This window comes from Hyaena hyaena, unplaced genomic scaffold (assembly GCF_003009895.1).
Source record: "Hyaena hyaena isolate Hyena2069 unplaced genomic scaffold, ASM300989v1 scaffold_88, whole genome shotgun sequence".
NCBI lineage: Eukaryota > Metazoa > Chordata > Mammalia > Carnivora > Hyaenidae > Hyaena > Hyaena hyaena.
The window spans coordinates 1,711,121-1,737,244 of NW_024080720.1; the positions used below are offsets into that span (position 1 = coordinate 1,711,121).

General features: G+C 51.1%; 1 protein-coding gene and 1 long non-coding RNA gene across 2 annotated transcripts in view; one reads left to right on the forward strand and one right to left on the reverse strand.

Annotated features, from left to right (window-relative positions):
• Positions 1–26,124, forward strand: part of SCNN1B (sodium channel epithelial 1 subunit beta) — a 65,723-nt gene that overhangs the window by 37,906 nt on the left and 1,693 nt on the right. Inside the window, exons 2-11 of the mRNA XM_039234383.1 lie at positions 4,770–5,088; positions 8,201–8,462; positions 9,747–9,937; positions 18,840–18,943; positions 21,166–21,329; positions 21,621–21,728; positions 23,670–23,787; positions 24,718–24,793; positions 24,915–24,972; positions 25,587–25,648. Coding sequence (XP_039090314.1) covers positions 4,778–5,088; positions 8,201–8,462; positions 9,747–9,937; positions 18,840–18,943; positions 21,166–21,329; positions 21,621–21,728; positions 23,670–23,787; positions 24,718–24,793; positions 24,915–24,972; positions 25,587–25,648 — 1,454 coding nt within the window. The 5' untranslated portion in view covers positions 4,770–4,777. The remainder of the gene's footprint in view (positions 1–4,769; positions 5,089–8,200; positions 8,463–9,746; positions 9,938–18,839; positions 18,944–21,165; positions 21,330–21,620; positions 21,729–23,669; positions 23,788–24,717; positions 24,794–24,914; positions 24,973–25,586; positions 25,649–26,124) is intronic.
• On the reverse strand, positions 24,225–25,591 carry LOC120233249. Its single transcript, XR_005528769.1, has 3 exons — positions 25,453–25,591; positions 24,552–24,640; positions 24,225–24,352 (listed from the first exon to the last, which is right to left on the reverse strand). It is a non-coding gene; the product is annotated as an uncharacterized LOC120233249 (long non-coding RNA).

The window sequence follows — 26,124 nt, forward strand, 5'->3', positions numbered from 1 at the left end:
AGCCAAGGAAACAACCCAGAAAATTAATAGGCAACCAACGGAATGGGAAAAGATAGTTGCAAATGACATATCAGATAAAGGGTTAATATCCAGAATCTATAAGGAACTCACCAAACTACACGCCCGAAAAACAAACAACCCAGTGAAGAAATGGGCAGAAGACATGAACAGACACTTCTCCAAAGAGGACATCCAGATGGCCAACAGACACATGAAACGATGCTCAGCATCCCTCCTCATCAGGGAAATACAAATCAAAACCACACTGAGATACCACCTCACGCCAGTCAGAGTGGCTAAAATGAGCAAATCAGAGAACTCTAGATGCTGGCGAGGATGTGGAGAAACGGGCACCCTCCTACACTGTTGGTGGGAATGTAAACTGGTACAGCCCCTCTGGAAAACAGTGTGGAGGTTCCTCAGGAAACTAACAATAGAACTCCCCTATGACCCAGCAATAGCACTGCTAGGAATTTACCCAAGGGATACAGAAATGCTGAGGCATAGGAGCACATGTACCCCAATGTTCATAGCAGCACTCTCCACAATAGCTAAAACATGGAAAGAGCCTAAGTGTCCATCAACAGATGAATGGATCAAGAAGATGTGGTTTATCTATACCATGGAATACTACATGGCAATGAGAAACAATGAAATCTGGCCATGTGTAGCAACATGGATGGACCTTGAGGGTGTTATGCTGAGCGAAATAAGTCAGGCAGAGAAGGACAAATATCATATGTTTGCACGTATAGGAGGATTAGGAGGAACTTGACGGAGGAACAAGGGGGAGAAGAAGGGCAGAAATGGTGGGGGAAAGGGAGAGAGGCAAACCATGAGAGACTCTTGAATGCTGACAAAAACTGAGGACTGATGGATGTGGGGGGGAGGGGGGGATGGGCATGGAGGAGGGCACTTTGGGGATGAGCACTGAGTGTTATGTAGAAACTAATTTGACAATAAACTATTTGTAAAAAAAAATAAAAAAAAAATAAAAAAAAACCTTGAAAAAAAAAATAGACCCAGTGAAAACAGAATGATGTTAATTCTAACTAGATACTGTTGGCTGATAAGGTTCTGAGCCCAAGGCCTCATTGTTAATCTGAGAGATTAACAGGGGTTAAATAAATGCTAAAGACCTGTTTGTACCAAGTCTACTTTCTCCATGGCTGAATCGGATGATTAGATGAGAATGGCAAAGGGCAGATATCAGAGAGGCCCTTTGTCTATTTCTTCCATGGCAGTTTATTGGAGCCTCATGTGCTGTTCACCTGTTAGTCCTTGGGGTGCTAAACTGTAAAGCCAGACAAAGCCCCAGTTCTTTACAAGTTTATAGTTGTGGATAATAATGTCTAAGAATGAAATAACTCATGAAGCACCTTGCGGTGTCTAGATTGTGGTAAACACATAGTACTTTAATGGTGCTCCTGTAGTTGTTATTATTATAATCACTATTAGTTTATTTTCCCAGGTCCTGGAATGGGCCCTTTAGGGAAAGATGGGGGTTGGGTTAATCTGTGAACATCCATCTTAGAGCCGTGATGGGCTAGGCAGGCACATGGAGCTTGATTTCTATCAGAGAGCAGAGGCATTGGAGGGGAAAGCCATTAATGCTTTGTCCAGGAAGGTGGGGGGTATTACTGTGTCAGTAAATTAGCTGAGCAGTGAACATGCTTGAGCAAGTTTAAGATCTCAGTTTAGATATGAAAGTCTGGCATTATCCATTTGGCTACTTGGTGGAGTTCCAGGCACCGTGCTGGACTTGTCAGGAATACAGAGCGGATACTCTCAAAGGGCTTATGATCTCATAGGAATGAGAAGCCACAGGCAGAAGCAAATATGACATGGGTTAGGATGATGTGAATTTTTTTCTTTGTTAAGATTCTAATGATTGAGGGGTGCCTGGGTGGCTTGGTCGGTTAAGTGCCTGACTTCAGTTTGTAGGTTCAAGCCCCACAACAGCTCTGTGCTGACTGACAGCTTAGAGACTGGAGTCTGTTTCAGATTCTGTGTCTCCCAATCTCAGCCCCTCTCCTGCTTGTGCTCTTGTTTCTCTCTCTCAAAAATAAACATTTAAAAATCTTTTTAATTTAAAAAAGATTCTGATGATTGCAAATGACACTCAATTTGAACCAGCTTAAGTAAGGAAGTAAATTTATTGGTTGTTGTACCTGATGAGTCCAGGAACAAATGGCTTCATTTGACTGGATCCAGGTGTTCAAATGTTAGAAAACTCTCCCTGATTTCCTGTGCATTGGCTTTATTCTCAGGCAGTCTCCCTGTTTGTGGCACCAAATATTTCCAGCTTAGTACTCTTAGCTAAAAAGGAGTCTGCCTCAGTTATACCAGCATAAAGTAACAGAATTGAGTCTCAACAGTCCAAACTGGCGTTAGGTAAGTACCTCTTCAGACTAGGGGTGGAGTCAACCTGGAAACTCACACCAACTGAGACTGGGGGAGGGGTAGTTCCCCCTGAGGACACACAGACCCAGGGGGAAAGGATGCTGGACAAGCAGGCACTGCACTGCCCACTACAGTGCCCCCGGCTCGGAAAGGCAGCAGCTCAGAGGGGAGGCTGAGGGTCACCCCTTTCAGGGAGTCAGGACAGCTGCATGAAGGAGGTGGCCTTGGGCCAGCTAGGCTCCAGGGATAGAGCTTGGGTGCTCCAGCAGCAGTTGGAAACAGACCTTTCCCAAGAAGCCATCATGTGCCTGGCTCTGCGATGACTATCTTGGTTAATCTTCATAAGAGCCCTGGCTCTTCATACAGGTGAGAAGCAGTCTTAGAAAGAAAGATAAGCTATTCCTCCACATCCACAATCCACAGCTGCCTGCCTGCCCACCCCCATGCTCCTAGACCCACCCCCACCCATTCCAATCCATGTCTTTCCAAATGGCAGGTTTGATGGCATCACACCTCCATGCCTCCAAAGGCTCCAGTTCTCTTGGGACTGAAACCCAGAAGCTAAATGTGGCCCACAAGGTCCCACTCACCCCTCCAGTCTCCCTCCCCCTCAGAGCCTTTGTTCCTGCTGCCCCCTCCACCTGAGTGCCCCTTCCTCTTCACTTGGTTAACTCTTGTGTTCCTTAACTCAGCTTCTCTGGGGACTGTCAGAACGGAAGTGGGGGTGCTTTTGTGAGAGTGATAGCTGACATTCATCCACACTCTGCATGTTTTCATGCAACCTATGAGGCAGAGGCTAGTATCATCCCTATTTACAGATGAGGAAACTGAGGCAGTCAGAAAGTGATTGGCTCAGTCACACACCTAGAAAGTGGCGGAGCTGAGATTCAGAGCAGACATGTCAGCTCCAGAGTCCTCATTCTTCGCCACCACCTTTCCCTGCCTCTGGGACCTCAGAGCACAGGGTCCCAACCCTTCCTACCATGTTTTATAACTATGTATTTTTTAAATTCTCAAGTTAGTTAACATACAGTGTGCTCTTGGTTTTGGGGGTAGATTCCCATGGTTCATCACTTATATATGACACCCAGTGCTCATCCCAATATGTGCCCTCCTCAACGCCCATCACCCATTTAACCCACCTCCCACCCCCATCAACCCTCAGTTTGTTCTCTGTATTTCAGAGTCTTTTATGATTTGCCTCCCTCTCCAGTTTTATCTAATTTTTCCTTCCCCTGTGTTCACCTGTTAGGTTTCTCTGATTCCACATATGAGTGAAGTCATATGATATTGGTCTTTCTCTGACTTATTTCACTTAGCATAATACCCTCCATGTTGTTGCAAATGGCAAGATTTCATTCTTTTTCATCACCAAGTAGTATTCCTTCCACTATATATGTATATATATTGGTATATATATATACCACATTTTTTAAAGAAATTTTTTTAATGTTTATTTTTGAGGCAGAGTGCAAGTGGGGGAGTGGCAGAGAGAAGGAGACACAGAATCTGAAGCAGGCTCCAGGCTCTGAGCAGTCAGCACAGAACCTGATGGGGGGCTCAAACTCACAAATTATGAGATCATGTCCTGAGCTAAAGTTGGACACTTAACTGACTGAGCCACCCAAGCACCCCTGTATACCACATCTTAATCCATTCTTCAGCTGTTGGACATTTAGACTCTATCCATAATTTGGCTATTGTTGATAGCACTGCTGTAAACATTGGGGAACATGTGCCCCTTCAAATCAGCATTTTTGTATCCTTTGGATAAATTCCTAGTGCAATTGCTGGGTCATAGGGCATATAACTACGCATTTTTGATGGATTAGTTGATGAACGTCTGTCTCTCCCACTTGTGGCTTGTAATAAAGGTAGCCAATATGTTGGGCACCTAGTCTGGCTACGCACTGTATTTTGCAATCTTTATGCATCACCTAGTTTCATCGTCTTAGCAACTCTGTACATTAGATACAATTATGCCCATTTTATAGATGGGGTACCTAAGGAGTCGAGAGTTTAACATGTTTCCCAGGCTGGAAATTCCCAAACAGCAGAAACCTTGTTTATTTTCCTCATCTATTAGTCCAGAGAGACTAATTCAGTACCTGGCATACAGTAGGCTTTCAATAAATGCTTCTTAGTTGGTCGGATGGGTAGATGATAGATAGCAGGGAGGGAGGGAGAGAAAGGGAAAGGGAGGGGATGGAGGAAGGGAAGGGAGCACAGAGGAAGGCAGGGAGGGAGGGCTGGGATGTACAGTTCTGTCCCCCCGCCTATCTCTAATGCCCACACTCTGGCCGTGACTGGGACAGCCCAGGATGCAGGACCTGTGTGGCACCCAGCTTTCCGGTGTGTCTCTGCAGGTGCCACAATGCACATGAAGAAGTACCTGCTGAAGTGCCTGCACCGGCTGCAGAAGGGCCCTGGCTACACGTACAAGGAGCTGCTGGTGTGGTACTGTAACAACACGAACACCCATGGCCCCAAGCGCATCATCTGCGAGGGGCCCAAGAAGAAGGCCATGTGGTTCCTGATCACGCTGCTCTTCACCTCCCTCGTCTGCTGGCAGTGGGGCATCTTCATCAAGACCTACCTGAGCTGGGAGGTCAGTGTCTCCCTCTCTGTGGGCTTCAAGACCATGGACTTCCCCGCCGTCACCATCTGCAACGCCAGCCCCTTCCAGTAGGTGGTCCCTGGAGCGCCCCGCTGCCTCTCCCTTCCTCCCTCCCTCCACCCCGCCTCTTCCTCCCTCCTCTCTCCTTCCCTCTCTCTCCTTCCTTCCCTGTTTCTTGTCCTTGCCCCCACTACCCATTATCTTTTCTCCTTTTTTTCTTTCCCTCTTTGCTTCATCCCTTTGCAGCAAGTACATTTCAAAATTCATGAACTTCCTAGGCTTTTTAAAAAATATATTTATTTTATTTTATTTTTTAAATTTTTTTTTAATGTTTTATTTATTTCTAGGAGAGAGAGAGAGACAGCGTGAGCAGGGGAGGGTCAGAGAGAGAGGGAGACACAGACTCTGAAACAGGCTCCAGGCTCTGAGCCGGCAGTCAGCACAGAGCCCGACGCGGGGCTCGAACACACGAACCGCGAGATCATGACCCAAGCGAAAGTCGGACGCTTAACCGACCAAGCCACCCAGGCGCCCCTATTTTTTTAATTTTTTTATTTATTTCTAGGAGAGAGAGAGAGAGAGAGACAGCGTGAACAGGGGATGGTCAGAGAGAGAGGGAGTCACAGACTGAAACAGGCTCCAGGCTCTGAGCTGGCAGTCAGCACAGAGCCCGACGCGGGGCTCGAACCCACGAACCGCGAGATCATGACCTAAGCGAAACTCGGACGCTTAACCGACTAAGCCACCCAGGTGCCCCAATATTTATTTATTTTTGAGAGAGAGACAGAGACAGAGTGTCTCTGCCAGGGAGGGGCAGAGAGAGAGAGAGAGACAGAGACAGAGACAGAATCTGAAGCTGTCAGCACAGAGACTGATGTGGGGCTCAAACTCACAAACCATGAGATCATGACCTGAGCGGAGTCAAATGCTTAACCGACTGAGCCACCCAGGTACCTCCATGAACTTCCTAGGCTTAAAGAGAACCTAGGGGCACCTGGCTGGCTCAGTCAGTGGAGTGTGTGACTCTCGATCTTGAGGTTGTGAGTTTGAGCCCCACATTGGGTGTAGAGATCACTTAATAGTAAAATCTTTAAAGAGAACCTAAAGTTGGTGGCTCCTGCCTTCAAGGCCTGCCTGCCTGGTATAGATACAGTATGTATTTACTGAGCACCTGCCATGTAACCTGGGCTGTTCCAGGCAGTGGGATCACATTAGTGAATAAAACAAAGCCCCTGCCCTCTCACAGCCTCCCAGAGAAAACAGACATTAATCTTTTTCTCCCTAAATATTGAATTATCATTGTGATGATAAAAATATATATATAGCAATAGCACATCAAGTGCTTATGAATTGCCAGGCAATATGTGGAGTGACTTTTTGGTTAACTTATGTAATTCTAATCCACACAGCCACCCTAAGGGTGGGCACTACCATACTCGCCCTAATTTATAGGTCAGGAAATGGAGATTCAGAGAGGTGAGGGAACTTGCCCAGAGACATGCAGCAAAGAATTGTGGGATTTGAACCCAGGCCTGATCTGACCCCAGAGGAGCCACTGTTTATCCACTTGATGGCAAGGCCTAAGGAAGGGATGCACAGAGGGACCGACCTAGTCAGGGTTGAGGAGAGGCAGGGGGCCAGAGAAGAATCCCCCCTCCCCCACCAGGGAATGAGTAGAAGGTAGCTAGGTGGAAGGAAAAGAGTGCCCCAAGTGGAGGGCACATGCCTGGGGTAAGACAGAGCCTGGGGCTTTCAAGGAACCGAAGGAAGGGCCAGCACAGCTGAGTCACAGAGAACATGCTTGTCTGAAAGAAGGTCCTAGAAGGGAAATCATACTTCCTGATGACATTTCTAGTTATCAGATCCCTGGATCAGCCCCTGGATCCCTGGGGCTACTCAGGAGAACCCAAAATAATCCTGCGAACACCACCACCCTGTCCGGGCACTGTTCTGAGTGCTTTGTAAGCATCACTTCACTGAGTCCTCCCAACAGCCCTCCAGGGCAAATATTTGAATACCCCCCATGTTGTAGATGAGAGGACAGAGTCTCAGAGATGTTTTGTAGCCCCAGGTCACACAGATATTAAGTGGCATGTCGGGATTTGAACCCAGACCTGATGCACTAACCCACCATGCTCGACTGCAGCTGTGGACATGTAGGCTGTCATAGCAGCCCCCTCCCCACAGCCCACCACCCTCCAGTTCCCCCTACTCCTGTGTACACACAGGTGGCTGGTGTGATGGTCAGGGGACAGGAAGTGTCCGCAGCTGAAGCCCATGTCAGCTCTGGCTACTGTACTCCTCTGTAGCAGAACATGGGCCCGTGGCCAGGGTTTAACACTCACCACCGCGGGATGTCCTCGAGCTAGAGCTCACACACACTGCCCTGGTGACCGCACTGTGGGGCAGAGGCTTTCATAAATTGGGTCCAGAGTGGCCCGGTGGGGACACTCTGCAGCATAGACCATTTCCATTTCCATCCTCCAGGGGCTGAGAGAGGGTGCTGGTACCCAGCCCTGGAGTCCCATCTACCTTCTCCTTCTTGACATTGGCTCCTATTCTCACAGTCTCCGCTGGAGAATTTGGACTTCAGGATCACAGACGTGCCCGTCCACCCTACAGTTTCGGTCCTGTCCTGGGAGGGAGATGTCAGAACCCCTGTGCCCAAACAGCATGCCCGCTGTGCCAAGTCCGGGTTCTGGTCTCAGCTCTGCCCTCACCAGTGGGATGGGCTCAGGAAATCACAGCGACTCACGGGGCTTCCTGATCCTTACATGGGGATATCACAGAATTGTGGGGAAGATTAATAAAGTAAGACATCAGAAGCACCCAGCATATGGGAGGGAATCACTAACCATGAGCTTAAGAGTCTTCCTCATTAGAATGTGAACTTCATAAAGAAAGGGACCCCAGCTGTCATGTTTGCTATTATATCCTCTGTGCTTTGCCCAGTGTCTGGTACATGGTAGATGCTCATGAACTGCTTGGCAAATGAATAAGTGAGCAGGTGGGTGGAAGGAGGCATGGATGCCTGGGTGGGTGGACAGAGAGGCTAGGTTGTGGGCAGAGTGCTGTCCTCACATGTGGTGGCAGCCACGCTGGAGTAGGGGTGGGTCCCAGATTGCTGTCACTCTCTGCCTCACAGCTGCCCTTATCCCCCTGACTGCCCCCCCCGCCCAGGTATTCCAGAGTCAAGCATTTGCTGAAGGATCTGGACGAACTAATGGAAGCGGTCCTGGAGAGGATCCTGGCTCCCGAGCAGAGCTATGGCAATGCTTCTCGGGCTCTGAACTCTACCATCTGGGACTACACGCCACTGGTCCTTATCGACGAGCAGAACCCCCACCACCCGGTGGTCCTTGACCTCTTTGGGGACAACCACAATGGCTCAGCACCAGGAAGGACCTGCACTGCACAGGCGTGCAAAGTGGCCATGAGACTAGTAAGTGGGCCCCGGGCACACATCAGTTAATGGCCCTTACACAGTGAGGCTGCTGGGAGTTCCTTTCCTTTAGTAATCCGAGTCTTGCGGCGGGGGCGGGGAGGGGGGGAGGCAAGCTGGAAGCCAGTGCCTATTTTGTATATTTGCAATGCTTTTTTCAAGATAGAAATAAATAGCTGGTATGTTAGAACACCGTTGGATGCCAGTGACCCAGCTCAAACTAGCTTAAACAAAACAAGGAATTCGCTGGCTCATATACTAAGAAGTCCAGGGGTGAGCTGGATTTAGGCATGGCTGGAGCCACCGGATCAGGGTTTCCTCATCTGTGAGACAGGCTTGTTCCTGCTGGCTGTGTGAGCTCTGGGGGCCAGGCCCTGTGTGTGTGCAGTGCCTGCAGTTTGTGCGCGTGCAGTGGCAATGAAGGCCCGCTGGCCTCTGCTACTTCATGATGATGGCTAGGGTTGCTGTACACATCAAATAGGGTAACAGAGCCTGGCACAGAGTGACTGTCTCCCTAAGGAGGGGCAAGAAGGCCTCCAGCAATGGGCCTGAGGACAGTGGCCCTGGAGAGGGTCATCTCAGAATGTGAAGAAGCTCCTCCCGGCCTCTTGGCTTCCAGAAGGAAGGTCCACTATGAGTGTTGATGGAGGCAGAGTGGCTGAGGCCGGAGTCCTGGGGTCAAGTCTGTGCTGTGTCTGCAAGATGACCTGGACCTCGTGGTGGGGGTCCTGCACCCCTCCTGGGGCTCGGGGTGACAAGGCCCAGGTCCTTCCTCCCCCCAGTGAGGGAGAGGGAGCCTTGAGCCTTGAGTCCTTCATGGTCCACGTGGCTTCCAGGGAGCTGCCCTGGAAGTCTGGGACGAGGCCAGGAAAGGAATCCGTGAAGTTGGAGGGTCCAAGGGTGTCTGTGTGTATATGTGCCCCCATGAGCATGAAACTGGGGAGGCAGTTGGATGTGTGTGTGTGGGGTCAGGACATCACATGGCTTCAGAGGTCAGGGAGTAGGCCTCCTTCTGTGTGTCCGTGTGCATGTGTGTATTCAGTCACGCACAAGGCCACACACACGGGCAGCTGGAGACTGTGTGGGAGTCCCTGTGACTGCACAGCTATGTGTGAGGGGACAGCGCCTGAGCATCATGAGCATGATGGAAACACATTCCCCACCAGCCCAGCACCCAGGTGTGGCCGGGGGAAGGGCAGCTGGCAGAGCCCTTGCCCTTGGGGCAGTGGCTGCGGCCCTGCTGGCAGTCCCCGCACCCACAAGAACCCTTCTCGGCCTCTACAGTGCAGCCTCAACAGGACCGTGTGCACTTTCCGGAACTTCACCAGCGCCACCCAGGCTGTGACGGAGTGGTACCTCCTGCAGGCCACCAACATCTTCTCACAGGTGCCAAACCAGGAGTTGGTGGAGATGGGCTACCCTGCCGAGCAGCTGATCCTGGCATGCCTGTTCGGGCCAGAGCCCTGCAGCTACAGGTGAGAGCCGTCCCACGCCCGCAGGGGGCCTGCTCGCAGTCACGTCCCGGCTCAACCACTAGCCAGCCCGCTGTGCCACAGTTTTCTGTGCCTCAGTGTCTCTGGTCAGATTTCCCAGAGACAGACCCCTGCTGTACTGAGGGAACGGCGTTAGGACGTGTCTATAAGGAAAGCAGGATGAGTGAGGCTGCGCTCTCAGGTGACGTGTAGGTCTGGTGCCTGGGGCACCTGGAGCATACACCACACCACACCACAGGGTGCTCCTCCCTTACTCGAGGGGGGCCAGACTTTTGTTCCTGATGCATCAGTCCCTCATAAGCCATGTGCCCTATGCACATGGATGCAGGGGTCCCCTAACTTCCCAGGCAAGGGGGCTAGAGAGGGGGCAGCTGTGAGCTGGGTGTTAGCAGCTAACACCCAGTGGCTGGGGTGTCTGGGCTGTCACTGAGCGTCTGCTGCCCTCAGTTTTCTCATCCCTTACTGCCCCATCTCCTAGGCTGCTGGGGGTGAGGGAGGGGGGTCGCTGAGTTGGCTCAGGTCAGCACGTAGAACGGGGCCCTGGCAGTGTTTGCTGTTCCACTCTCTTCCCTAACAGCCCCCAAGGTTGATAGGTTGGCAGAGTGAGGATAACATTCACCCCAAAAGCCTGCGGCTCTTACAGTGGGTCCTCAGATCCCTGCCTTCTTTGCTGCCCCTGCGTCCCACAAGTGCTGGCATCCTGTTGGTCTGGGGCTTCATGGTCTCACATCTGAGGCCTCTGCAAAGTCCACGGAGTCCTGCCACTTCTCATGAGTGACAGGCTTCCAGCGTCACCTTCCCAGGGGCTGTGCCTGAGCCCAGCTCCCTCAAGTCATGAGCCTTCAGGAAGCTCTATTGAGAATGTGCTGAACACCAAGGGGACCCTCTGTCCCCAAGAAGCACAGAGGCAGGCATTTAGCAGGCAAGTGTCAGGGAATCCGCGGCCCCCGGACCAAGAGCTGCACACCTGGCTGCAAGGTGTGAACTGGAAAAGCATGGCTCACAGGTAGAAAAGTACAGGACGTATCCTTGCTGACAGGATGTGTCCTGCCCGTGGTGGCCGCTCGACTGGCTGGATTCCGACTCGGTCTCAGCCAGGGGCCTTTGCTCAGGGCACCCCTGGCCGGTCGCTCCTGGCAGCTCCCCCACAAGGCTGCAGGTGCCCGGGGCATCACATCCACGCATTCACCTTCACCCTCTCAGCTGGAGAGGGATGTAACACCGTGAGTTTAAGTATGTGGCCCATTTGCTCAGTAAGAATAGCCCTTGGCCCATGGGTGAGGCGGGCAGTAGGGGTCTGTGAGGGTCTGTTGGGATCTGCTGTCAGGTTCCTGATGCCTGACGTGTGCACTTCTGCTGTTGAGTGGGATTCCAGGTCAGGAGATATGCATTCAGATGGCTCTGGGGCAGGCAAAACACCTGGCCACGCAACTTCTGTGGCATGGCTGGGGCTGGGAATAACTCTAGTGATGGGGTCAAAGCTGGGCTGTGAGAGTAGACCACTGGGTTCAAATCCTTGCTCTGTCTTACATGTAACTTTAAACAAGTTTAACCTTGATGGGCCTTGGTTTTCCTCCTCTGTAAAATGGGGTGATAACATGCCTACTCCTCGGGGTTATTTGGGGTATTAAATGAGTTAATATGCTGACAGCAGTGTTGGCCTCAATAATAGTTGTTACTGTCATTAAACTCACATTTTATGGGGAACTCATTATCCAGTAGTAATGCTAACATCTATTGAGCCCTTCTGATGTGTCAGGTGCTATTCTTAGCATATCACATGTGTAAAATTCATTTAACCATGGCCACAGGCCCATGAGAAAGGTACTATTATGTCAGCCCATTTGATATGATGCAGCTGAGGCCCAGAGAGGTTAAGCAATGTCTCTGAGGCCACACGGCTGTTGAGCAGCGTCTGGGTCACCCCTCATATCAGAAAACCAGATCATCTTCCCTCCCTGCCTCCCTCTCCCAAGCCTTTTGTCACCTGCCTTCCTGAGTCAGCCTCAGATGTTGTGCCAGAGGACATGTGCCTGTCTCTGCCTTCCCAGCGCTGCACTCGAACACCGTGGCCTCTGCCTCCTCACTCTCCTTCTGACTCTGTTCTCTCTCTCTCTCTCTCTCTCTCTCTCTCTCTCATGTGGCAAATGCTCAAGAAGCAGCAGCTGCAATTAGGAAAATATGAGCCACATTTGGACTCTGAATGCAAACTGCCTCGATTTGAATGCTAGTTCTAGGTGCTGTTGGTCATGCTACTTAGGCGTGGGCCTCAGTTTTCTTATCTGGAAAATGGGATAGTGAAACAGCCTCATAGGAGATTAAATGATATAAAGTGCTTAGAACAGTACCTTCCACATAGTAATTAATATAAACATTTTAAAATTTTTATTTATTTTTTATTATTTTCTTAGTTTATTGTCAAGTTGGTTTCCATATAACACCCAGTGCTCATCCCAACAAGTGCCTTCTTCCATGCCCATCACCCCCCTTCCCCTCTCCCCAACTCCCATCAGCCCTCAGTTTGTCCTCAACATTCAAGAGTCTCTCATGGTTTGCCTCCCTCCCTCTCCCAACTATTTTTCCCCTTTTCCTCCCCCATGGTCCTCTGTTAAGTTCCTCCTAATCCTCCTATACACGCAACATATGGTATCTGTCCTTCTCTGCCTGACTTATTTCGCTCAGCATAACACCCTCAAGGTCCATCCATGTTGCTACACATGGCCAGATTTCCTTCTTTCTCATTGCCATGTAGGATTCCATCATATAGATAAACCACATTTTCTTGATCCATTCATCAGTTGATGGACACTGAGGCTCTTTCCATGTTTTGGCTATTGTTGAGAGGGCTGCTATGAACATTGGGGTACATGTGCTCCTATGCATCAGCATTTCTGTATCTTTTGGGTAAATTCCTAGCAGTGGTATTGCTGAGTCATAGGGGAGTTCTATTGTTAAGTTTTAGAGGAACCTCCACACTGTTTTCCAGAGGGGCTGCAACAGTTTACATTCCCACCAGCAGTGTAGGAGGGTGCCCGTTTCTCCACATCCTAACCAGCATCTAGAATAAACTGATTTGATCATTTTAGCCACTCTGACCAGCATGAGGTGGTATCTCAGTGTGGTTTTGATTTGTATTTCCCTGATGAGGAGGGATGCTGAGCATCGTTTCATGTGTCTGTTGGCCATCTGGATGTCCTCTTTGGAGAAATGTCTGTTCATATCTTCTGCCCATTTCTTCACTGGATTATTTGTTTTTCAGGTGTGGAGTTTGGTGAGTTGCTTATAGATTTTGGATACTAGCCCATTATCTGTCATTTGCAACTATCTTTTCCCATTCTATCGGTTGCCTATTAGTTTTATTGTTTCCTTTGCCGTGCGAAAACTTTTAATCTTGATGAGGTCCCAGTAGTTCATTTTTGCTCTTGATTCCCTTGCTTTGGGGATGTGTCAAGTAAGAAATCGCTGCGGTTGAGGTCAAGGAGGTTGTTTCCTGCTTTCTCCTCTAGGGTTTTGATGGTTTCCTATGTCACATTCAGGTCCTTTATCCATGTTGAGTTTATTTTTGTGTATGGTGTGAGAAAATGATCTAGTTTCATTCTTCTGCATGTTGCTGTCCAGTTCTCCCAGCACCCTCTGTTAAAGAGGCTGTATGAGCATTTTTTTAAAAATAAAGTTTTTAGTGTGGAATAATCTTAGATTTACAGAAATATTGCAAAGAGAGTATACACGGTTCCCTAGTGCCCCTCATTCCCCGGGCTCCCCCTGTTGTTAACATCTTCTGTCACCATGGTAATTTGTGAAAACTAAGAAACTAATATTGGCATATTGCTGTTAACTAAAGTTAACACATTCTTGAGGATTCAGCAGTGTTTCCCGGTGACCTTTTCCTTTCCAGGATTCCATTCAGGAGACCGACCCCATTTCATGCAGAAACTGTAACCGTTTTTCAGACTTCCTTGTTTGGGATGACCATGACAGTTTGAGTCCTGGGCAGGTATTTTAGAGAAAGTCCTTGACTTGGGTTTATACAGATCAGATGGGTGTTGGGGGGAAGAACAGCACAAGGTGAGTCCCCCCCTCATCACATTGTATCCCATGGTGGGGGGTACATGTCAGCCACATGACACCATCCGTGATGTTGACCTTCCTCACTTGGTTAAGCCTCGGGGTGCCAGGCTCCTCCATCATGAGGTAACGGCTTTCCCTTCCCAGGCTGTGTGTGGAAGCGGGTCACTAAGTTGCACCCACCTTCTTGGGGCGGGGGGGGGCGGCAGGGAGAAAGGGCCACTCAGCCCCCGGTCTCCTGGAGACGGGAATATAGACTCTTGGGAAGTCTTCTGTGGGGAAGACTTCTCTCTTCTCCATGTGTTTATTTATTCAGCCATTTGTACCGGTATGGACTTGTGTGTATTTGGGTTGTAACCCAATACCACATTATTTATTTTCTTACTCAAATTCTTCCCGCTTTGGCCAGTAGCACTCCTTGTGTTGGCTCGTGTGTCTTTTTGACATGTTCCCATCACTTTTTTTTTTTTCTTTTTTTAGTACTTCCTTACTTTCTAGTACCTCAAGCTCTAGAATTAGCCATTTCTCTGAGGAGCCCTGGTCCCTTTCATTGGAGAATGGTGTTTTTTTTTTTTAATGTTTTATTTATTTTTGAGAGAGAGAGAGAGACAGCATGAGCAAGGGAGGGTCAGGGAGAGAGGGAGACACAGAATCTGAAGCAGGCTCCAGGTTCTGAGCTGCCAGCACAGAGCCTGACATGGGACTCGAACTCCTGAACTGTGAGATCATGACCTGAGCCGAAGTCGGACACTTGACTAAGCCACCCAGGTGCCCCATGGAGAATGGTGTTTAGAAACCAGGATCTAGGCATGTGTAAGCATCATCATAATCATTGCTCTAGGGACTGACTCGCTAGCTTCTGCCCTCGGAAGCCCTTCCAGACCTCTGCTGTACGGTATCACTGTTTATCTTCCTGCCTGGGGTGCTTTCTCTCTCCATCCTTTCTGGAGGTTTGCTGGTCTCCATGTACATGCCTTGCACCTGTCCCAAGAAGGTTTTTTTGTTGTTGTTGGTTTTTTTTTTTTTTTTGGTAGGGGTGAGGGGAATGCCTGGTTCTGGAGCAAGCATGAGCCAGTGCTGGGAGCAGCCTCTCCAGGTAAAGGGCGTTATCAACAAGCAAATAGTTGGCGAGTGCGGTGAGGCCGAGAGCACAGCCCTGGGCAGAAGGGGATCCGGCCGCACCCTGGGCTGCAGATGTCCAAGATGGTTTCTTGGGAACACTGTGTCCCCACACCCCTGGGGTGGGGTCTCTCCCTCCAGAAAGGTACCCACCTTTAGCTGGTTTGCCTTGCTCTGTTCCTCCTGTGGCCACAGCCCTGATCCTACACAGACTCGGACTCCGTGATGCCCGCCCAAGGCCATTTCTTCCCCCTGGGCCTTTGCCTAGGCCATGTCCTCTGCGTGATGTGCCCTTTCTCCTCTCTAGCCCCTAGGCTCGGCTACCTCTTAGTCATGCTTAAAAGTCTCAGCTCAGGCCTCACCTCCTCCAAGAACCCTTCCATGACCCACATCCCCCCACACACCCCAGGGAGACTTAGGTGTCACTCCTCTGTGCTTATCTCTGCTGATACTCTTATCACATATTATAATTTACCCAACAAATATTTACTCAGTGTCTGTCTACCATGGGCCAGGCTCTGAGCACTGGGAACAGCCAGCTCTTATTGAGTATTTCATATGCTCAGCATCAACCCTCGCCTTAGTCCTTTTCAGCAGGTGCTATTGTAATCCCGGTGTTACGGGTGGGGAAAGTGACACACAGAGAAAGTTCACCAGCTACTCAGTGACAAAGCCAAAATTTGAATTCAGGCAGGCTGGCTCCCAGGCTTGGGATCTTAGCCTCTGAATGCTTTCTCCCTCAAGACAGACAGCTGCCCTTGCTGGGCTTCCCTTCTAACGCAGGAGGCAGCTGATAAGCAGTTAAATAAAGATCATTTCAGATTTTGATGCATGCAATCAGGGAGTAAGGCTTAGAACTGATCCAGTATGGAAGTGACTTTGCACAGGGAGTGCAGGGGGCGCCTCAGAGATGGAGAGAGGTGGATGGGCCAGAGGCACATTCTGGAAGGACCACGTCAACAGGATGCTGCTGAGTCTGCCACCCCACCACCCCCATAACTCTACGTTCCCCGCCACATGGTGAACTTCCAGGGCAGAACTCTGGTTCACCTCAGGTGTCCCCAGCCCAGTAAACACTTGTTGGATGAAGAAATGTGTTTTTTTCCCGATTTCCCTTTCACTGTCAAGAACACCGAAGCTCAGACGTTAAGAAAGCAGCTCAAATCTGTCTGCCAGGGTCAGCTCCCAGCTGGATCTCCCAGCCTGCCCCCAAACCACCTCATTCTGCCAGTGCACAGGGTGAGGCAAGTGGTGGAGGAAATGGCTTCCTAATCTGAACATGGGGGCAAATAACAGCTGACCTCATGGGGTGGTTTTGAGGACTGAATGAGAGAGGGTACACAGAAATGGGCAGCATGGTACTGGCCCCTGAAGGGTTTGCATCGTCAGTGTTTCAAACTTCAAAGTATTGGCTTAGAAGACAATGCTACATTTCTGTTGCTGTGTCTTCACTCAGCCCCCTTCCTTCCTGTTTTTAATAAAGTAAGAAAAACGGGCACCTGGGTGGCTCAGGCGGTTGAGTGTCCGATTCTTGATTCTGACTCAGGTCATGATCCCAGGGTCATGTGATCTAGTCCCACATTGGGTTCCATGCTCAGTGCAGAGCCTGCTTGGGATTCTTTCCCTCTCCCTCTGCCTCTCTCCCTCTCAAATAAAATTTTAAAAAAGGAAAAAAAAACGGGGCACCTGGTGGCTCAGTTAAGCATTCAACTTCGGTTCAGGTCATGATCTCAGTTTGTGAGTTTGAGCTGCGCATCGGACTCTGTGCTGAAGCTCGAAGGCTGGACCCTGCTTCAGATTCTGTGTCTCCCTTTCTGCCCCCTCCCTCATTTCCTGTGTCTCCCTCTCTATCTCCCCCCCCCGCCCACCTCTCTCAAATATAAATGTTAAAAAAAAAATAATAATAATTAGGTACACTAGGAAAAACAAAATAGAAAACACACAAAGACATTTTAAAAGTGATTCCTTATGGGGACCTGAGGACATACCTATAGACAGAATAGAGTATGATGACCTCACGAGGGCCAGACCCCATGGTTACGACTCACTTCCCCTCCCATCCTTTCTGTAGCAAAACCCAAACTCCAGGGTCTTTGACCTGTAAATAGCTCAGAATGTATCTGCAAAAGAGAAAGACTTTTTTTAAAAAAACAAAAATCAAACCATAATACCATTATCCCACCTGAAAAAAAATTAACAATAATTCCTCAGTACCATCAACTGTTCAGTCATGTTCATGCTCATAAATGTCATATCTTTTTGCCTGTTTGCTTGTGTGAATCAGGATATAATTAAAGGCAGCATGTTCTTATTATGACCCAAGTCTTTAAAATTTCTATTAATCAAGAACCTGTGTTCCTTTTCCTTGCTTGCAGTGTGTTTGTTGAAGAAACTGGGTTGTTTATCCTGTTTCATTCCCCAAGGTCAGGATTTTGCAGGTTGACTTTCTGTGGTGTCTTTGAACTTGTTCTTCTGTCTCCACTATTTCCTGTAAATGGCAGTTAGAGACAGATGCACAGTACTATGTGGGGCTGTTTTTTATTTATTTTTAAGATTATTTATTTTTGGAGAGAAAGAGAACAAGGGAGGACCAGAGAGATCGAGAGAGAGAGAGAGAGAGAGACTGACTCCTAAGCAGGCTCTGCACTGTCAGTACAGAGCCCGAGGCAGGGCTCAAACTCACGAACTGTGAGATCATGACCTGAACTAAAACCAAGAGTCAGATGCTTAACTGACTGAGCCACCCTGGCGCCCCCAGTTTTTATCTTTTATTAGCAAGGCCACCTCCTCAGCAGCGTGTGCTCTTCTCTCGGTTGGCACGCAGCATTGGCCACCACCAGTGTGCAGTGCCCAAACCCATTCATTCATCAGGGGTGTGACGTCTCATTGTATCGCTGCCTCTTCAAACCAGAACGGTTATAACAGCTGTATTACAAGAAGAAGAAAAAAGTCTGAGGGAGCCATCGATTAGAAGAAACTTAAAAGATATATCAACCAATCATCTGTTAACCTCATTTGGAACCCGAGTTAAACAAACAAATTATAAAAACAAAATTGACATTTAAGAGACAATTGAACTTTGAATATTTAATCGTCTTAAGGAATTTTTGTTATGTTTAACATGGTAAGAGCAGTAATTTGAAAAGACTTTTCACTTTCCAAGATACATCTGGAAATGTTTACAAATAATATGATGTGTGAGATTTGCTTGAAAATAATATGGGAAGGGGATAGGGCGGGGTGGGCAGAGATGAAGCATTAGTCGCCATGCGGTGAGGATTTTGGAAGCTGGTGGTGGGTTTTGTTGTTTCGACTTTCTGTGTGTGTTTGAAATGTTCCATATCCAAAAAAGTCTTTTTCTGACTGAATTCTTTTGAAACAGCGTTATATTGTTGCTGCTGCCGTGAGCATCTTTATGGAAATACTTCTTGTTGTTGTTGACGTATTTCCTTAGGAAACCTTTCCAGGATATCATAGAGGACCCTGAATAGGGTTCCACACACCTCATTATGAAGCCCTCTCTTCCCCTGGTCTCCGTTTGGCTCTCCTGATTCACCCCTCTCTGACCCACCATCTCAGCCACCTTCCTCTCTCTTTGAGTTTCCGGCTTGCCCATCTCCCCTCCACCATGCCCCGGACCGCAGTCAGGGAGGCACCTGCTGGGGTGGGCCCTGATCTCTAACTGAGGTGTTTCTTTCAGGAACTTCACGTCCATCTTCCACCCTGATTATGGAAACTGTTACATTTTCAACTGGGGCATGACGGAGAAGGCACTCCCTTCAGCCAACCCTGGAGCTGAGTTTGGTGAGTTTTGGCTCATCACAGGGCTAGAGCCATGGGGCTTTAAATCTTCACCACATGGGGCCAAAAGACCAAAGGGCCATCAGCTGTCGAGGGGCAGGGCCTGGATTAGACAGGAGGCAGCACAGGGAGGGGCGGCCTCTTCTGTGAGTGGGAAGCCATTCCCTTGTCCACACCAAATGAACAAACCTTTTTAAAAATTTTAGAGAAAGGAAGAGTTCCATTCGAGCCCACGTTAGGACAGCTGCCCAGGATACATGGCCTTCACAAGGAAGGGAGTGCTCCGGGAAAGGAAGTTCGGTGCAGGGTAATATATGTTTTTTACATAAACAGTTACAAACCATCATGATAAAGAACGTTGCAGAAAGTTAGACCTTATCTTATGCTTTTAGTATCTGCAAGACTGTATGATTTTAATCTTATGGGAGCCAGGGAGGTTTTTTTCTTTTTCTTTATATTTGGAATGTTCCTTTTTGATTCTTTGTTTTTAACAAAGTAGATGTACAGTGTGTGCTTGGGGTTAGAAATAGAACCATGCTTTGAGATTTTGGTGGACTTATTTTGACTTTGGTAAATGTTAAAGTACAGCCTCCCCGGGAGCCCGGAAGCAGGGCCCAGGTATGTTAAGAATTGGAAATTTCTTTTATCACCCTCACTCAACTCCCGTAAACACTTGGGGTGGGGACTGGTATTCCCATTTTGCTGATGGGAGGCAAGGATCAGCAATTCAAGCTCCTGCATCCAAGTGAAACCCCAGTTCAACCACTGACCCCCCAGTGATCCTGAGATCAAGTCTGGACTTCTCGAAGCCTTGGTCTCCCCAAAGACAGTAGATGGTAGCACCATAGAGCAGATGGTGTATAGCCCGTGGAATCGCTATGACGTAACACAGCCACCTGCTTAGCACCATGCCGGGCAAATACGAAACGCTTGGTCCCTGCCGGATATTCTTGGAAGGTTTAAATAACTTGCCCAAGAGCACAGTTAACATGCGGCAGAGCCCATACTCTTACTTAGCCCCATTGCTAAATCCAGTTCTTGAACGAAACACAGAGAGGGTGAAGGATTGATGGAAGCAGGGGAACGGGAAGTGGTCAATGACAGAGGTCACTGCATTGCCCCATCTCTGGGGAAACTCTCACGGTGGCCTCAGGATGGCTTCAGCATTCCAGCTGTGACCCAGGCACAGGTGGGAGCCATCCTTCCTCCCATGAGCTTCTGACCTCAGATTCCAGGAGTCAGGCTGTCATCCTATCAGGGCTGTTGGTCAGAAGGGGCACAGGGGGGGCCACTGACTGCCCTTCTGCCAGCCACTGTGTCCCTGAAATCTCTGTGCCTCACAGAGGTGCTGATCATGATTGAGACTAATGAGTCTCATGATTGATTCTAAGGAGCTCAGCTGCCTGTGTTAGAACCCCAACAATTCCCCTTTCGTCCTCAGTGACCCTGGACAAGTCTTTTCACCTCTCTGTGCCTCGGTTTCCTCACCTGTAAAATGGGGATGATAATAATAGCAGTTTAATAAGGTACTTGGCCCAGCACTCAGCACATAGTGAGTGCTCGATAAATACTAGCTTGTTGTCCTACCCACCCAGCATAGTCTTATGGTGCATAACATAGAGGTCTGGTCTCTGTGCACGAGAAGGGAACCATCAAGTGGGGGAGGAAGACCGACAATAAGAGAATCATGTAAGGGAGGCACATACTTGGGAGGAAAGTTCCAGAGCTAGAAGAGCAAATAACAAAGACCCTTAGACCTTGCTTTGGAGTCCAGGAAGGCTTCTGGAGGAAGTGAAACAGGCTGAGATCCAAAGGAAGAGCAGGAGGATCTTGAGGGGCTAGGTGGGGACATAATTCCGGAGTAAGGGAACAGCGTTCTTGAGGCTTTTGTAAAGGCCCAGCAGCAGGCAGGAGTGTGGAGGCCAAAAGGGACTGACTGAAGAGAATGAGGACCCGTGTGGTTGGAGGTGGGGCGGTGCTGTGCTGTGCCTCTGGATGCACCTGCCACATGGAAAAGAGATTATGGGGGCAGAGGGGAGACATGGCGGCTTGGACTAGGATGGGGGCCTTGGAGAAGGCAAGAAGTCTCATTTTTGCAAGGTGGAGCCAGTTTCCTTGATGGGCTCTGGAAGTCCTCTTGGCTCTGGGGGTTGGAGGCTTGGATAGGTGGGTGATGGGTCTCCCTTCAGCCTTGGTGAGCAGCCCTCGGCCCCACCTTCCCACAGGCCTGAAGCTGATACTGGACATAGGCCAGGACGACTATGTGCCCTTCCTCACGTCCACGGCCGGTGCCCGGCTGATGCTCCATGAGCAGAGATCATACCCCTTCATCAAAGACGAGGGCATCTACGCCATGTCCGGGACCGAGACATCCATCGGGGTGCTGGTGGTATGGCCGCAGCCAGAGGGGACTGAGGTGGAAGCCCATCTGCCCAGGGCTAAGCTGCCCCCACCCCCACCGTGGCCCATTACTGCCTTGTCTTCTGGCTGGAATCCCCTCCCCCCAATCCCAGCCTAGGGCGGCCATGCTATAGGGGTAAACAGGCACCTTCTGGCACCTATTGGGGCCTATGACTTCCCATCCCCTTTCGGCATCCTCACCAACACCCGTGGGAGGGAGGAACAAAGGGGGCCTCCTCAGGGTGACCGGGGTCTCCAAGAGCAACCTCTCTGGACACAGGACAAGCTGGAGCGCAAGGGAGAGCCCTACAGCCAGTGTACCATGAACGGCTCCAATGTCCCCGTGCGAAACCTTTACAGCGACTACAACACCACCTACTCCATCCAGGTGAGAAGCCTGCACGGGCCTCGGGACGTGGGGCCGGTCTGTGTCTACCAGGCAGGGGCTCTGGGGGAGCTGGGCCCGGCAAGGCGGGCTCCGCTGGATTTCTGTAGGTGACCATGGGGTGGTTTGGCAGGTTTGGCGGCCCTTGGGGCTGTGGAGCTGGTCCAGTCCCTGGGTGCTCTCTGGGTCCCAGGGCTGGCCACTGCTCGTCCCCCATAGGCAGGGATGCCTTTTGGGTGTGCCCAGAACACGGGGGTCTCACTCTGGGGTCTCCAAGAAGAACCCTCGTGTGGGAGAGAGGCTGTGCTAAGGGCTCACGTGTATTGCCGCATCATGTGATCCTTTCTACATGCCCCCATGGGGCAAGAATAGCATTCGTTATATATAAAACATTTATTTGTTCTAATTATTAATATACGAAGAGTAGCAGGCTTATCGTGTGCTAGGCAGGCTCTGTTCCAAGTGCTTTACACACATTAATTCATTTAATCCTCACAACAATGCCGAGATGTAGGTAAGATTATTAGGAATGAGGAAGCTGGGATTTACAGGCCCCAGTGCAAACGCCTCATCAATTTACCTAAGTCCCTCTTTGTATCCAGCCTCAATTCCCCTCGCTGCAGCTGGAGCTTCCCTTTCACTCCAGGGTCAGCCTGGGGACCTTGTCCTAAGACCCAGCTCCAGTGGAGACAGTCTGAACCTCTGCACAAGTGACAGAAGTGACTGCTCGATCACACCTCTCCCCCAGCCCAGGCTGCCTTTGCAGATAAGGAAGCTGAGGCATAACTGGGGGGCAGCCTAGTGCCTTCCTCTGTGCCTGAGAGCCCTGAGTGTGGCGTGGACTTCTTTTGCCTCCATTACTGGAAATCTACCCACCCTCCGGCCCACCCTGCCTGGCTGACCTGTCCACCCCACACTATGACTTGGCCAGTTTGGCCACCTTCCATCTGGAGGGGCTTCTGTCTGCAGTGAGGAACTTGGAGGAATCTTCTGAGCTTCTGCAGAGATAGGCAGGCAGCACAGGGAGGTGAGGAGCACAGACAGAGGCCACAGAGGCATCCATCAGGCCCAACCTTAGTCACCTCATTCCAGAAAAACCTCAGCTCTCGCTTCGTCCAGTGCAGTAGCCCCATGGGCCAGAGACCTTGGCAAAGACCCAGGCCCTGGTCAGGCATTCTGCCTGCACTGCCCCCACCCCCAGCCTCTGTCATGGGGCCTGGGGAGGACTCCTACCTTCCAAGTGAGACAGTGAGGTCTGGAGGAATGGGAGACCCTTGCCTCCCTAGTCAGAGCCCCTCGTGTGACCCCTCTAGGCCGTCACCCCTCTGTTCCTCCCGGCTGTGCTCACAGGGAGGCCACAGTCCTGTCTGGAGAACACGATAGGACAGGATGCACTAGGGTGAGAAGGGGCACGCCCAGGAGCAGAGGCACGCACAGAGGGGGCAGGCTCTGTGGCTGGTGGGGCCGAGCCGGGGAGAGCAGGGGAGAGCGAGGGTCGGAGCCAGGGGTCCTCCATGCGTGGACAATCGGAGACACGTGAGTAACGGCCACTCCCGTTCCCTGCCTGGTGCCAGGCCCTCCTCACCTTAGCCCACAGTTGTGACAGTCACCCTGTTTCACCTGAGTGACCGCAGGACACATAGCTGACTCTCAGTGTGCTGGAACCAGGTCGGGGTGACCTGAAACCCCAGTAGTGTTTGGAATAAGCCACCCCTCCCTGTGCCGTGTGTGGGGCACCAGCTCTGAAAGGCTGCAGGGCTGTCCCTCAGAGAGTGGAGTCTGGCCTGAGTCCCTCTGCAGGGACCGGGGACAGGGAAGGTCAGCCACACCTGACTGCAGGGTCAGTAGGTGCAGCTCTTCAGCTGGAGGGACCCCTCCCCTGCCTCCTGGGCTGCGTGGAGACATCACAGCCACATCCGTGTCCCCCTCCTCCCACCACCACAGGCCTGTATCCGCTCCTGTTTCCAAGACCACATGATCCGGAACTGCAGCTGCGGACACTACCTGTACCCCCTGCCCCGCGGGCAGAGATACTGCAACAACCGGGAGTTCCCCGACTGGGGTGAGTGGGGGGCCCCTGCCTGCCCGGGCTCTGACCATACAGACAGGCTTGTGGCCTCCGCAGTCCGCAGCCCTCCTCCCCAACACCCCGGGGCCCCCCTCTGTCCTGGTGCACACATGTACCATGTGGACACCCATGCGTGCAGCTGCTGGCGAGCACACGTGTGTGTTTACATTTTCACATGCATGCGGGAGAGGACACGGGGGCACTTGGGGCTGCAGTGCTGTCCACACACGTGTTCACGCACGGGCCTGGGTTGCTTCCGTGTTTGCATCCGTGCGCGTTGGTTTGCATGCCCGCAGTGTGTGCGCTCGAGTGTGCACCCACAAGGCCACATGTACCAGCCTCAGCATGTGTGTCTGTGTCTGTGGGCTCATCGGGTGTCTCTGTGGGGGGCTGGGAGGGAGGGGACACCGAGGTGGCCTCCAAGGCTTTGAGGCCCGAAGTCACAAGAGGAGGAGGAAGCTGTTCTTGCTCACTCTGAGCTGGAGTCCAGGCCTGGGGCCATGGTGGCCTGGAGTCCAAACATGATGGATGTTGTCAGCGGCAGAGAGAGTCCCACCACCTAAAACCAACAATACATGTAGACAAGAGGGGGAAACTATCCTTTCCAGCCACCATCCCTTCACGCATGACCCCATGACCACTGCCCAGCCTGGAATGGGGACGACCAGCAGAGCAAAGCTGCTCGGCTCCTACTGAGCTGAGTGTGGGATATCTGGGGAGAGGCCCCCTACCCCGGGGCCAGGCTGGGGCAAAACTACCTGGACATGGAGCAGGGTGGGAAGGGGTGACCCTCCACAGAGACGACTCCCCCTCCTGGGTAGCCATGGCCAGGGGGTAGGGGGCAGCCCTGGGCTCAGAGGAGGAGAGGAAAATGTCTAGAAACCCCCCACTCTAAGTCTCTCACCCCCAACCCACCCTGCTCAGCTTACTGTTACTCACACCTACGCATGAGCGTGGCCCAGAGGGAGACCTGTATCAACATGTGTAAGGAGTCCTGCAAGTGAGTGCGGCTGCTGGTGGGGGTGGGCACAGAGGCGGGGCGGGGGAGGGTGGGCGGGAGGAGACTGTGGGGCGGGGCGGTGCTGGCAGGGACCGCAACAGGGCTGCCTTCTCTCTCCCAGTGACACCCAGTACAAGATGACCATCTCCATGGCTGACTGGCCCTCAGAGGCTTCTGAGGTGAGTTGGTGGAGTGGCCAAGCTCCGGGCCACCCACCTTTGGGCTAGGGACAGGTCTGGGCATAGGCCTGTGGGCTCTTTGTCCCTCCACTAGTGTCTCCCAAAAGCGCTGTGCTGGCGACACAGCAGTGAACGAGACCGGCACAGTCTGTTGCTCTTACGGAGCTTACATTCTGGTGGGAGAGAGACAATATGTAGATGTTAGGTCACTTCACAGGGTGACAAGGGTAGGAAGTAAACAGGATGACTGGAGAGTAACCAGGGGAAACCGCGGTAGACAGAGTGGTCAGGAAGAGCTCCCTGCACACGTAACATGTGAGGCAGGGCTGGGGAGGAGGATCCTGGCAGAGGAACAGCAGATGTGAGGGCAGAGGAGGGAGAGAGCTGGCGCAGGGTGGCCGGGCCTCTGGGGGAAGACTGGGGACCAGAGCGTGCCTTCTCCCCATAGCAGCCGCCGCGGTGGGCACTACTCTTACCTACCTCCTCCCAAGGCCGGCACATGGTCCCGGGGGCTTCGGGAAGCTACCGGGCTGTGGCCTGCCTCCCCCATGGGCCTATGATTGGGACGGGAGGCTGCAGGTGCCATTTTTTTCAGCTGTTTTCTTGGATTCCAGGATTGGATTTTCCATGTCTTGTCTCAGGAGCGGGACCAAAGCACTAATATCACCTTGAGCAGGTGAGCTTAAGTTAGAGTCTTAGGGGCTGGGGAATGCAGAAAACAGGAGGAACCAGAACCTCAGCGGAGGGGGTTGGATATACAGCAGATACTCAGACACCTTCTCACACTGGTCAGACCCAGGAGGAAGCCTGAAGGGGGCAGCACTGGAAATGAGAGGGAGACCAGCCAGTGGGACTCAGAGTCTACCCCTTCCCAAAGGCGAGCCTATTTCTCCATATGTCACCTGCTCATCCACCCGTCCTTCATCCATCCTTCTACCCACCCATCTATCCATCCCACCCATCCGTCCTTCCAGAATTCTACCTATCCCTCTATCCACTTAGCAATCCACCCCCCATCCATCCACCCACCCACTCAACCTCCCATCCATCCACTCGTCACCCACCCACCCATCATTCATCCCCCTATTATCCTCCATCCACTCCTCCATCTTCCCATCCATCAAATGCAAACACAGATCACACCGTCAGGGA